Source organism: Phaethon lepturus, unplaced genomic scaffold, assembly GCF_000687285.1.
Source record: "Phaethon lepturus isolate BGI_N335 unplaced genomic scaffold, ASM68728v1 scaffold1214, whole genome shotgun sequence".
NCBI lineage: Eukaryota > Metazoa > Chordata > Aves > Phaethontiformes > Phaethontidae > Phaethon > Phaethon lepturus.
The window spans coordinates 49,780-63,207 of NW_010536788.1; the positions used below are offsets into that span (position 1 = coordinate 49,780).

General features: G+C 38.5%; 1 protein-coding gene across 1 annotated transcript in view; it reads left to right on the forward strand.

Moving 5' to 3' along the window:
- The window catches only part of RNF19A (ring finger protein 19A, RBR E3 ubiquitin protein ligase), a 19,853-nt gene extending 9,858 nt beyond the window's left edge, over window positions 1–9,995 (forward strand). The window contains exons 5-9 of the mRNA XM_010286259.1: window positions 3,880–3,994; window positions 6,054–6,215; window positions 6,848–7,061; window positions 8,430–8,573; window positions 8,961–9,995. Of these exons, the coding sequence (XP_010284561.1) occupies window positions 3,880–3,994; window positions 6,054–6,215; window positions 6,848–7,061; window positions 8,430–8,573; window positions 8,961–9,651 (1,326 nt within the window). The 3' untranslated portion in view covers window positions 9,652–9,995. The remainder of the gene's footprint in view (window positions 1–3,879; window positions 3,995–6,053; window positions 6,216–6,847; window positions 7,062–8,429; window positions 8,574–8,960) is intronic.
- The last annotated feature ends 3,433 nt before the right edge of the window (window positions 9,996–13,428 follow it).

A 13,428-nucleotide genomic window follows, 5' to 3' on the forward strand; every position in this document is an offset into this window, starting at 1 on the left:
TACTGGATGGCGTAATCAGAAGATTTGTTTTTCTGTTTTTATCAGCATGGATTCTCACAGTGACTGGCACAGACACATAATTCTACATTTATTGCGGGGGGCTAGGGGAGCAGGGGGCAGCTTCTCTCTCACATGAGCTGTCACTGCTAAACAAAAAGTACAGGGGAAAAGCTGCATCCCTGGATGCTTTTTCATCTTTCCAGCAAGTACTCCTTACCTTCTGCTACAGTTGTTTCTTTGACCTTCCTATTCTGTTTTGTCTTGGTCCCATACAGTCATCAGAACCTTATGAATGGTAAGAGGAAGAAGGCAGCAGTTACCTGTTTCAAATTACTATTGCATGTTCTGCTTTTCTTATTAGATTTTGGGATAGCTCCCCATCACTGAGTACCTTTCACATATTAACGGTAAAAGACTGAGAAAGTTAGTCTGTGAGGGCAGCCTCATGAGAATTTCCATTGTACCCCACTGCATAATGGTCATTTTTCTGTGACTCCTGTCACATGTTTGCGTTTCTCTTTGAAACATCTGATGATGGAGATTCCACAGGCTCTCCAAGCCTTATTTTCTTGGTAAAATTGATTTTTCTAACGTTAATGTAAATTCTTTTCCTACACTAAATTCTTTTGCCCTATCTTCAGCACACATAAAGAATCCTTTCGCTTTGCAATATCCCATTATATATTTGGTGATTTTTAAGTCCACTTTTGTTCTTATCTTTAAACAAACCTAGCACTTCCAGTTTTCCTTGACAAACTGTGAAGAAAACACGCTGGTTTAGACCTCCAATTCTCCTCTTCTGGATTTCCTTCCAGTTGTTCGTACCACCTTTGTTTTTGTCCAATTTGAATATAGCAGTGAAGCTGAAGCATTACTCCTGCTGAGCTAAATAAGAGGGTGATCCTGTGCCTATAACTGCCAGTTATCTCTTTCTCAAGAACATGCTATTTGCATTTTGTCTGCTTTAAAACATATACCCTTACCCACCGTACTGGTAATTTAGCCGATTGGTCTCTTCCTAGGGGTAGTCTTGAACTCATTACCATTGTGCTGCATCTTAGTCATTTAAGGCCATTTTTTCAATTACTCAATACTAGTATGAGTTCTGGCATTCTTGCAACCTTGCCAGATTGCATGGGCCTGAAATTCAACACAAACATTCTTGTCCTTCCATCTTCAGGTTAATGAAAACACTGAATGCTCTTGGATCCAGCGCATCTCTCTTGGAAGATTATAGGGTGAAGAGTTTCAATTTGGGGAGTAAAAAAAAAGTTGACAACTCAAATGTTTTCTATCTGTTTTACATGAAGCTAATAGTAGTTTTCTGTAGTCCATTTTTCAGTCCGGACCATTACAACCTGTTGAGTTTCATACAAGAAAATGGCAACATTATCTTCAAGTCAGTGTGTGACATCTGCTTCCCCCCATCCTCAAGGCTAGTTATCTTGTCACGGAAGGAAATTAAATTGATGTGATTTCTACTTGAAAAAAAATCAGTGTGGCCCCTTTATTTCCTGCATTTGCTTTGGTATCTACAAGTTCCCAGTTTTCAGGAAATTGAAGTTCAATTCATTGCTCTGTAATTCTCAGTTTCTTGGTTTACACTTTTTTAAACACTATAATTGCAGTGTAACTTTTTACAGTTTTCCTTACCCCCTCCCCTATCTATGAATAATAATTTTCAAAAATTATTATTAGAGGCTCTGAAGTTGGGCCTGCTGAGATATTTTTCAGATCAGCTCATGTAAGTATGCTCTAACCTGCTGTTTTCCTACAAATCTTACTACTTTGTCATCAGTCACCTGGCTCACAGTTGATCTTTAGTGACAACTGAAGGGGAAAAATAATTGAACAGGCCTCCAGTTTCATCCACTGGCTGTCTTTCCTTTTTGTTAAATAACAAATAGATGTATTTTTATCTTCGCCGTACTAGCAGCGTACTTGTAGAGTAATTTCTTGTTGACTTTGATTTCCCTTGCTTTTTATCTCCTCTATTTTAACCTTTCTGACTTTGTCCTGACACCCTCATGCTGTTCCTTTATACCCATTCACAGTAATCTGACCTACTTTCTATTTTCTTAATGCTGCTGCTGCTTCAGTAAAGGAAGTTTTGTTGTTCTTTTACAACATTCTGTCTGTCTTCTGCACTGGAAGAGTTTGTGCTTGTACTATGAAAGGATTTCCTTAAGGAAGTCCTAGTCCTCTCATTTTATAGATACAAGTCTTGTAACCTACCATTTTTCTGTGTTTATGGAAGTCCCTCTTCTGGCCCAGTATTTTTGTTTGTATACTCTTTATTCTTTACTCAATATTTGGAATTCTCTTATTTCATAGTCATTCCTACGAATGTAACCTTCTATCTTTGTGTTTTCAATCAGTTTCTCATCTGTAACAACTCCCTTCCATTCCTTTTTGTTACTTTATGTTTAAGGAATCCAGTAGCCTTTATAAATATCTTTGTTGTATGTTTTTTGTTTCAATAGTTAAAATTGCCCATAACAGTAAAATTCTGTGCCTGGGGTAATCCTGCGAATTGCTTAGAGCCCCATGAAACCTGATTTTCCTAAGTTTGTAATTCTTACACACACATATCAAGAGCATTCATGTTCAGATTTTCCTGTTTAATCCATAGGTATGTTCTACATTCAAGTGCTCCCTCACTCCGTGTTCTTCTTATGTAAGAATTATGTATTGCTCTTCAGAGCAAGTAAATGCATTCTCGCTATACAAAGTGCAGTGTCTTCTCTGCCCTTTCCTTGCCTGTCTTGCCCGAACATATACAAATACTTTGTTTATTTCAAAATAAGAACTACCCTACCAAATCTCTAACTGAAATTACAACTTAGAAAGCACAACTTTCAATAAAACTTCCAGCTCATTTTTTGTCATTCTTTTTGCAGTAGCAAACTGATCTAAAAATACTGTGATTCTCCTCATAGGACTCTTGTGTCCCTCCTTAGATGTAGTGAGGATTAATTTAGCCTCATGACAGCCATTAAAATAGCGACCTATTGTTCCTTTGTAATTACGTCTTAACCAAGAATGATGACAGATGAAGTGCACATTCCTGAAAAGTCATGTTCCTAGAGAGAGTAAATGAAACACACAAAAAGTAGGAAGTCTCTGTAAAACAGTGATATTTGAAGGCTTTTCAGGGTCATTTGGGATTTGCAGCAGATAAGTTTGAGTCAGTCACATTTCAGAGTTATTGCAGAATTGAACCATCAGTAAGGCTTTTGGTTAGCAGATTCCCCAGTAAATAGTAGCACAGCTAAGACTCAGGTTTGCTAAAATATTTCCTGTCTCAACAGCTTGTCATGAGAGGGTTGTTCTGCTAGAGCAACGGAGTTCTTCCTCTCCCTGTTCCCAGGCTATGTTTGGTGAAGGCTGCCTTACTACAAGACTTTCATGGCTCTGTTATGTCAACCTCTGTTTCCATAGATCTAATAATCTCTGAAAGTTTCCCTCCGTATTGTTCAGGGGAAAGATGGCTGGGAATAAGAAGTGTCAATCTGATCAGATATGGTAGTTCTTTGATCCTGAAAATTGTCTACTTTTCCCAACCACATAAGCTGGAGTAATGATTAAACAAACAAACAAAAAAGGCTGTTTAATGTTTTAGCTCTTCTAACTTGAGGCTGAAAGTAAATGCTTAGTTGCTGGATGGGAGGACTTCTAACTTTAAAGAAGTTGCCTAAAATTAAGAAATGTATACATTTTCTTTTCTTTGAGATAAGGAATAGATAGTGACATAGAATATGGTCTCTCTGGAAGAGAACAGGGTACAGATTCCAAACTATTTTATGTCAGTTCTTCCATCCTTGCAGCAATGTATTATTGATGATGATAATACTCTAAAAACTTTCTTCTTCTCTCAAGATTCACAATCGATACGAAGGCAAAGACATTTCAAAGCACAAGCGGAACTTGGCTATAGCAGGCGGTGTAACCTTATCTGTAATTGTTTCTCCAGTTGTAGCTGCAGTAACTGTAGGTAAGCAAATCTTACTGTTTTGTGTATTGGTAGCACCTTGCAACCAGAACTCTATAAGCACTTGTGAATAAAACAGCTGAGAAGTCTTATAGTTTCTTTTTGTAGGCGGAGGAACCGAGACAGTGAGGAGCCTGAGGTTACATATTTTTGGGGGCAGAATGGAGAATACAGTACTTCAGCAAATGCTGCATTAAAATGAAGAATTAAAAATATTTTTTATCAATGTTTCCATATTGCCATATCTGGCTCTTAAAACTAAAGTATTTAAAGCTTTTTTAAGTGACTGACAAAAAAACCCTGTTGCCACAGAGTCTATTTGTATTTTAATAACTTCATATTGAACTTCTCTCAACACAGAAGAAAAATAGTCTCTTACGCTTAACACAATAGTAGTTGACAAACTATTTATTGTGCTCTGGGAGTCAGTTTGAATTCTATCACATTCTGTCTCGTAGGGATTGTTGAGGATAGCATTTGAGGAAAATCTGGCTGTACATTACAAAATACTTGTGGTCTTACCATGTAATTTCAAGATCACTGTAAACAAACCCTGGTTTGTGTTTAAGTGCTGCCTTGCTTCTCTGTGGCAGCACAGGCATCTTTACAGTTGCACAGTAAGCTGGCATGGATAACTGATTTGTGTTAAGACCCACCATTTAGTTTCAAGCTGGATCAGTCCTCTGATCCAATTCATCACGCAGTTGTGTATGCAGTGTTCCCCCTTGTGCCAGAAGTAATGCTCAGAGAGGAATGAGTGGCCTCAGGAAGACAGGGCCACTTTTAGCAAGCAATGGTTTAAGTTGGCCATGAAGGCATTAAACGGCTCGTTACCAATGGTGGACCACTGTGCAAGTGTGGATACGCCAGTCATAAAACTGTCTCTGGTGTCTGTCTGCATTGCATTGTTCTCATTGTGGTGTCTGATCCCTGCCAAACAGGTAGTGGAAACCAAAGTCTCGTAGATGTATTTATAGGTGTGCTTCACCTCATTCCTTCAAGCTGTTTCTTACTCTTGAACACAGATAAAACTTGGCTTTTTAGGGAAAGCAGTTGGGTTTCATTTTGTGGAGTTTTTGCTCTTGCTGTGTTGCCGTTAACACATGGACTCTAGTCTCAGGGCATTATATGGCTTCCAAAATAATGACCTTGAGAATATGGAATTTCCTCCTTGAATGCTGAGGAATGTCTAGTGAATGGAACTTCCTGTAACTGGGACCCTTCTTTCAGGTTTAGACTGAGGAGCCTTTGCATTGGGTCTGCCTCTGTCCTGCCTTTTTGAGAATGTGCCAGCTTACCATTTTTTCAGTCTGCTGTTTTTCTGTACCTTCTGTGTACTTCCATCAGCAAAGCCATAGAATGGCTTAATTCATATGCCAAAGAAGGAACTTTCACAGTCCACTAGAAGTGGTGGGATGAATGTCTCTGTATCTGCATGTGCTTTAGCCCACGGTTTTTTTCATTGGTTTGCCTTAACTCCTGCCACCCTGCTCCGCAGAATTGTTTACTTTTAAGGAAAACTTGTATAATTAATTTTTTAAAATTTAATCAGTGTGATACAACAAATATGAAAAATCCCACCGTAATAATAATACTGAGTCTTATTAAATTGATAGCAAAGCCCTGTCTGACTTCAGTGGATGGAAAATCAAGCCACTTGATTTTACATTAGTAGAGGTACTAATATTTTTAGTTTAATAACATTTGAAAGATATCTCTGTTTTTGCTTCTCAGATGGAACATTATTACAGTCCCCCATGGAGCTTATATGAACCTTTAAAGTACTTTCATTTTGTTTTTAAAAGATGTTATGGACGTACTGGAAGTATGAATTCATCAAGCATTAAACTGCTTTGCCTATCAGTGCTGATAGAGGACATTTTACCTGCTGGAAGTCCTTTCCTGTTATTTCACCTTAGTGATTTGCCAGTATTTCTTAATTTTGCTCCCTCCTGCTTTCTTTCACGTGTGAAATATTAAGTAATCATGGAAAATGAAATTGCTTTTATGAAAGCCTCTAAAATATGTCACATTTAATGAAAGACTGTACTTTCCTCCATAGGGATTGGTGTTCCTATTATGCTGGCTTACGTGTATGGAGTTGTTCCAATTTCCCTCTGTCGAAGTGGAGGCTGTGGTGTGTCAGCAGGCAATGGAAAAGGTGTCAGGATAGAATTTGATGATGAAAATGATATAAATGTTGGTGGAACAAATGCAGCTGTAGGTAAGAAAATTCAGTGTTTCATTTTCTGTAAATATGGGCTTTGTGACTTATTTGATGGCCTTAGAGTACTTATTTGCAGGTAGGACTACTTTTGCTCATTGCTGAAAGGCCACCTCTCAGATGAGGGTAGCTTCTCTATGTTCATGTTGTGCTGTGTTGTAAATACAAGCATTAAAGCTTTTCTTGCCCATTTTAATCGCAGCCAGACTCAAAGCTTTTCCATAGGTAAAAGTTTTAAGATAAAATTAATGTTGCTTTTTCAGAATCCTGGTTTGTGGAAGCTGGCTGGCTTTTTTACCTAGAATAGGGGGACCTAAATGCTGATCTGATGCTTTGTTTTTTAATTACATGACAATATCCTTTGTGATAGGGTCTCTCTGTGTTCCTTCACTCCATGTTACCTGTCCTATCCATGGTTAACTTTTTGGTATCTTAAGTATGTGATGTCAGGTGTATATAGCAACTTCAAGAAAGGTCTCTTTTTTTTTTTTTTTTTGACAAAGTTCTCTTTTTATCACAGAGTTTTATAAATCCGTTTTCTCAGCATCATTTCAGGAACGGTTTCCATGGTCACATTCTAGAAACTTAAGTTCTAATTCTATAACTGAGAAGACTTCTTTATTTCTGTCTAGATACCACTTCAGTAGCAGAGGCACGTCATAACCCTAGTATAGGTGAAGGAAGCGTTGGAGGACTGACTGGCAGCTTGAGTGCAAGCGGTAGCCACATGGATAGAATAGGAGCCATTCGAGACAACCTAAGTGAAACCGCTAGTACCATGGCCCTGGCTGGGGCTAGTATAACAGGGAGCCTCTCAGGAAGTGCAATGGTTAACTGCTTTAACAGGTAAGAGACATGCTTCCTACTGTACTGTATCTTGCTCTACATGTAAGCAAAGGAAGTGGTATTACTAGAGTTTTTTTATTTTTATTTTATTAAATTGGTTCCTATTAAAAGGAACTGTCTCCAGGAGATAGAGACAGGTCATCTCTGACAAACTTGCTGATTTCCAAGAGATCCTGCCAGACCACAGTCCTCAAAGAGGAGCTTGGATTTTTTTCAGGGTGAATGGGACCTGAGATCTTGTTCTCCTGCTTCCCAGGAGAGCAGCCTCTACCCAAGAGTCAGAGGGAGGTGCCTCATATCTAACACAGTCATGTTCTCCAGTGCATCTGACCCCAAAGTCAGAACTGCTGACTTGCTCAGCAGTCTACAAGTACTAAGCTGTGCCTTCAGAATGCCTGGCTGGAGCGTGGATTCAAAATGGACTTAGGCAGGAGGTGAGGCAGCTGAGCACCTGGCCTTGCCAAAGTGGCAACTTGTTGTCACTCATGTGTTCAGTGCCTTCTGTGAATAGGGGCTGTTTGTTGGCTGTCCTGCACCCTGAAGAGAAAGGGGGCATCTGGAAAGGATTGTTAACCTTTAGGGTTCAGGATGGAATTTGCTCTTTAAATCAGGTACTAACACTGCTTGTTTTCTTGAGTAATTCGGAAGTCCAGGCTATATCCAGGAAGGCAGGATAGCATTCAGAGTTGCCTTATGGTGGGACAGGTGTTTCAAGTTGTGACTGCAGACTGCGGTACAGCTATGTTCTTTTTTTAAAGAGCTGAGAGAGGAAAGCAAAGCAAAAAACCACTTCCAAATCACTATCAGAACATAAACAAGGCATTTGGAAAAAAGTTACAATTAAATTTCTGGTTTATCTGCTCAGCCCAACTTAAGATGGCTCAGGTTTCTATTATTCCTGTTGCAGTTGATAACAATACAGTATAAAGCAGAGTTCTCTGCCTGTTATTTGATTAGTAATAATTTTGCAGCTGGAGAAACATGGGAACTATAATGTCGTGAACTTACGTACCCTTCTGATTGTTTTTTCCATTTGTAGAGTACAGTGCACTATCTGCAAAAGAACTGTAGCTAAGCCTGGAAGTTGTTCTTGTAAATCTCAGGGAGGAAAGAATCCAGAACCTCTGGTTAACATGCAACGTTTTGCTTTGTTGGGAAATTAATCTGGTTTTGCTTTCTGGGTGTTTTTGTGTTGGATTTTTAATCAGAAAATAGTAATTTTTGACAGTGGGAAGAGAGACCCTGTTTCAGTAGGGTAAATATGTGCATACTGAATGGTGGAGAAACTCTTCAAGGTGACACTAATTTTCAACTTGCATGCTTTAACTGTAGAAGCAGTATATGCAACCCTTTTTCTTTCTCCCCAAGACTGGAAGTACAAGCAGATGTGCAGAAAGAACGATACAGTCTGAGTGGAGAATCTGGCACGGTTAGCTTGGGAACAGTTAGTGACAATGCCAGTACCAAAGCAATGGCAGGATCCATTCTAAACTCCTACATCCCTTTGGACAGGTAAGAGAAATGTGGTGAAAAGAAAAGATCAATAAGCTTTGCTTTTTAAGGGATAATCTAAGCATGCCTCATCTGTTCTACTTTTATGATTTCCTTTTGAAACTGCAAATATTGTTACAAATTGAATTACATGTCACTGCTTATATTTGCCAAGGTTATTTCCAATGAGGAACACCATTGCTGTCACTCAGTAAAGTGTTTATCTTTCAGACTTTGGTTTTTTTTTTTAATTTGGGCTCTTTATTTGGTTAAACACTTTTCTAAAACAAGTTACATCTCTAACTTACTTTTGCTATGTATCCTAGCAAAACAAACCCTTGCTACTTTCCATGTTAGCTGGCTTGCCCTAGATGACCACTTACACTCAGGGATTCTTTCTTGTTCTAGGGAAGGCAACAGTATGGAAGTGCAAGTGGATATTGAATCAAAGCCAGCCAAATTCAGACACAACAGCGGAAGCAGTAGTGTTGATGATGGCAGTGCTGCAGGGCGAGGTAATGCCGGTTGCTCATCGGCCTCCTTGCCAGAAAGTAAATCTAGTGCCACCAAGTGGTCCAAGGAAACAACAGCAGGGAAAAAATGTAAAGGTAAGCTGAGAAAGAAGAGTAGCATGAAGATAAATGAGACAAGAGAGGACATGGATGCTCAGCTGTTGGAACAACAAAGCACAAACTCTAGTGAATTTGACTCTCCCTCTCTTAGCGATAGTATTCCATCTGTAGCAGATTCTCACTCGAGTCATTTCTCTGAGTTTAGTTGCTCAGATATGGAAAGCATGAAAACTTCCTGTAGCCATGGTTCCAGCGACTATCATACTCGTTTTGCCACAGTCAGTGTTCTCCCAGAGGTAGAAAATGATCGCTTGGAAAACTCTCCACAACCAAGTGCAATGTCTGCACCTGTTCCAACAGCCCTGAGCACTGATGTTCCACAGCTGAGTTACATTGCTGAGGAAAGCATTAATAATGGATCTTCAACAGATGTAGATTTAGGTGTTGGTGAAATGCTGAAAGAAACAAACAACAACCATTCACAACATGCTGTGGAATTAAGCACTGCTATTCAGACTGAAATTTAAACCTCTAAGTGCTGCAAAAATATATTTACCACTAAAGAACCCTGTCTGAAAGCTGGTTGAATTACATGCGACTTCCCGAAGTTTCAGGTGACCAGCAGAAGCAAGGTTTTGATACAACTGCATTTTATATATAGTTGTCTGATAAGGCAAAATACTTCATATGGATCTTATACCTGTGTGAAGAGACACGAAGGCTTTAACCAAGTGCATTACAGCCATACAAATATGTCCATGTTTTGTATTTTTGCCACAACTTTGCTTGAAAGCATATACTTGGTGTATTTAGATAATAAATTGGTAAATTTGTAATATGTTAAATGCTGAAATGAATAATATGTCCTGCACTGTTCACTTGGAAAATGTGGGGTTTGGGATAAATGGGTGTTAGCTGAGCATTAGTGACTTAAAACCATTCTTGTGTGAACTCTATTTAAGGGAAGCAAAAGTTTTGCAGACCTATACAAACGTATTTCAACAGTGAACATTTGTAATGATAATTTTCTTTCATAACTGGACACACTGTATTTAGAATGCATGTCAGATGAACCGCATCTCTTCAGATGGATGTAGCCTGTGTCAGAAGCGTTTGTATGTGTTTACACTTTGAGCAAGGTTACGGCATTTTACATAATTTTGAAACAGAAGAAATTGGTACTTAATACGTGGTGGAATGGAGATGTCACCTGTGAAGAACAGTGGGATTACTTATTTATTCATGCAACCAACCGTGCAGCAGATAAGGCTACTATATAGTGTATAAAAGCTGTAAAATAACAATCCGGTGATTTATAAGCATTGTAGAAAAGCAGATGCAGTCACCTTTCATCTGGGGGGAAAATGGTGCCCCGTCAATTCTTGGTGCCTTTGGAAAAGACTGGGTTAGAAGTGCCTGGTCGTTTGAGGATTTTACTGTAATGTTTTCCAGAATGTCCTCTTTGGCCACCTTGGATCACAAAAGAAAATTCTAGAGAATAAAATGACTGTGGTAGATAAATGTATAATAATAATAATGAAGTATTAGCCTACCAAAGACTCACTCAGGCTTTAGTGGACATGACATCTCTTTGCAAGACATACATATCTTCAGTCCTAGAATCAAAGTGCAGTGCAATGACTGCCCAAGTGTAAAGATGGGTTCCAAATATGCTGGCTTTTTTCTTTTTTCTTTTGCATAGCGAAAATGTACAGCTGAACAGAAGCTGAAGTTGGCCAAAGCGCCTGCACTGTTAACATTTTTTTGCTATGTAATTCACTAAAGTGGAAAAAAAAATTGCAAATATCAGAATAACAGTTAACAATGTTCTGTCTTGTGTTTCATGTATTGCCATTATGGTGCTACTGGAAGTTTGGTTGGATAAAAAGAAAATGCCATGAGCTGCAGTCCTCTTCCATGACTTATCCTCACCAGTTTCAGTAATATGCTTATAACACTAGTGCCAGTTATGTTATTTGATAATGCTTGTTACAGTATTTGTATATTTGCAATTCAGTTTTGCTCAATAATATGCGTGTAAACTGCATATCTGAAATAAATGTCTAAATACTGACTTCTAGTGGTCTTTTTAGTGTGCTGATTAGCCTTACAAAAATGTGTATGTTCCCAGAAGGAACTTTTTTCTGTAAGATGTTGACTGCTGTCATCTCTTTTTTGCCTTTAAACATTTTTATTTTGTTAGGTGTGCTTTGGAAGTTGAATACTCTGGTACTTTGAAATATAAGATCTAAAGTTAGTTGCATTTATGTACAGAACTTCAACCTGATTTCATTTTACAGTGAGCCGCCTCTACAGCAAGCGGGACAGTAAATGGTTTTCTGAGAGGATGCAGCTGTGGCATAAGCATGTTGCTCTGTTTAAAAATTGCACATTCTTGGTAGAAGTAGATAGGCTATGGTCAGATTGCTGAGCTCAACTCAAACTCTACTTTCTCCATCTAAAGCAATGCTCTCGGTTCACACAGTCTCAGAAGCGCATTCCGAAGCGCTGCGGACTGGCCAGGGGTTCTGGGTAGCAACCGGTATTTTTTGTGCTTGGCTGAACTACCTGCTCATGAGGCTCGTCTTCTCACCTGCGTCATGATGGGCTCGGGAAGTAAGAAACTAAAACTGACTGGGGTGCAATTTTTGCCATGTCATCGCGCACTCTGAATTGGAAGTAAATGCAAACCTTGTATTTGGTAGGAAGGTTAGTCTTAACAGTTCTTTTTTGTGCTTTGCTCCTGATTGATTGCTTTCTGTGGGTCTGTCCCCGCCCCTAGACTTTTAAAATACATTGGTACTGAAGACTAAATGTGTTGATTTAGGATTAGCATTAACTGAAGCATTTGTCGTTCATTGTACCATGCCAGTTAGAATTCAGATGTAATTTTTCAGACCTGTATAGAAATGTCTTTGTTTACAGTCATGAACTGAAATGTTAACTGATTCTTTAGGCAGAAGCTGGAGAAAGGACTAAAACATGACTCGGTGAGCCAGTCATGCTTCTGTCACTGCACACGTAGTCCGACTGGTGAATGTTCTTCAAGGCCTCCTATTTCTAAACGTCTGAGTAAGTTAAATTTCTGTGCAGCCTCATAAGACCACCTTCAATTAGTCATCTTAAGCCAGAAGTAATTTGCTCCATGCCATACAGTGGGAGGTGAACCCCCCTTTCGGCTTTTATTTGTTCAGTTTTGAATCGGATGTCTTCTGCAATAGCAATAAAGTTATTGCTGATGCCTCAAGCTTTGAAAATGTGTGATTTGGCTTTATTTAGTACACCTATGAAATGACTAAAGCACAACAATTTGTAGCAATGCAATCTAATGCTTGCAGCAGGGAATTGGGAGGTGGAAGACGTATTTCTGTGAGTTTAAACCTAACTATTAATTTCTCAGGGCCTCAATTTTGCTGTGCAGAGAACTGGAAGTATGGTTTACTCTTGTGACTAAACTTTATCAAAGGATAGTGTTATTTTCAGTCACTCTGAAGTTATCCTTGATAATTTTATATTCCACATTAAGAGGTGACTAATGTTGATATATAGGTAACTTTTGCTGTTCACTTTTGGGTAAGTTTTTAGCAGAAAACTGTTTTGCTGGTTTGTTACTTAGGAAATAATGTTACCTCTGAATAAAAAATATGTAAGGCAGTCTAAACAGTACTAATTAATAAATTTAATGCAGCATTGAATTTTGAGTCTAGAAAAAAAGATAGGACACTTCCACCAGTACTCTAATACAGGAGGTGCTTCTCTTGTTTACAGAACTACCAGTATAAGAATTAAATAAAGCAAAGTTTTTCTTTCACTGAAACAAACCACAGGAAAGATCAAATTTACATCTGGTCTCCCAGCATGGTGATTCTTTTTCAGCCATTTTTTTCATGGTTCTTGGCCAATTTGACTAATCTTAACATCTGCTATATCAGAGAATACTTCGGATAGTTTTTACCTATTTGAAGCTGTAACTGCCACAAAAGCTTTCTTCCCAATGTTTGAATATCCTTTTTTTTGTAGTAAAGCATCTGGACTTGTACATCCCTTCCTTTCATTGAATCAATGTCACAAACTTTTGCATGTATGAGCTCATTACTTTTTAATGATACGGAAAAATTTTTGGATTGATTTATGTCTCTTCCAGTCATTTTGATATGCAAATCCAAATTAATTTTAAATAGCGGCCTACTAGTAATGCCATCACTCTCATGGGTAATAATGCTAGATAAGGATAACCAAGCAGATGGTTGAAAAGTATTACCTGGAGTTAATGAATTAAAAAAATAACTTCCTATTAAAAGTTC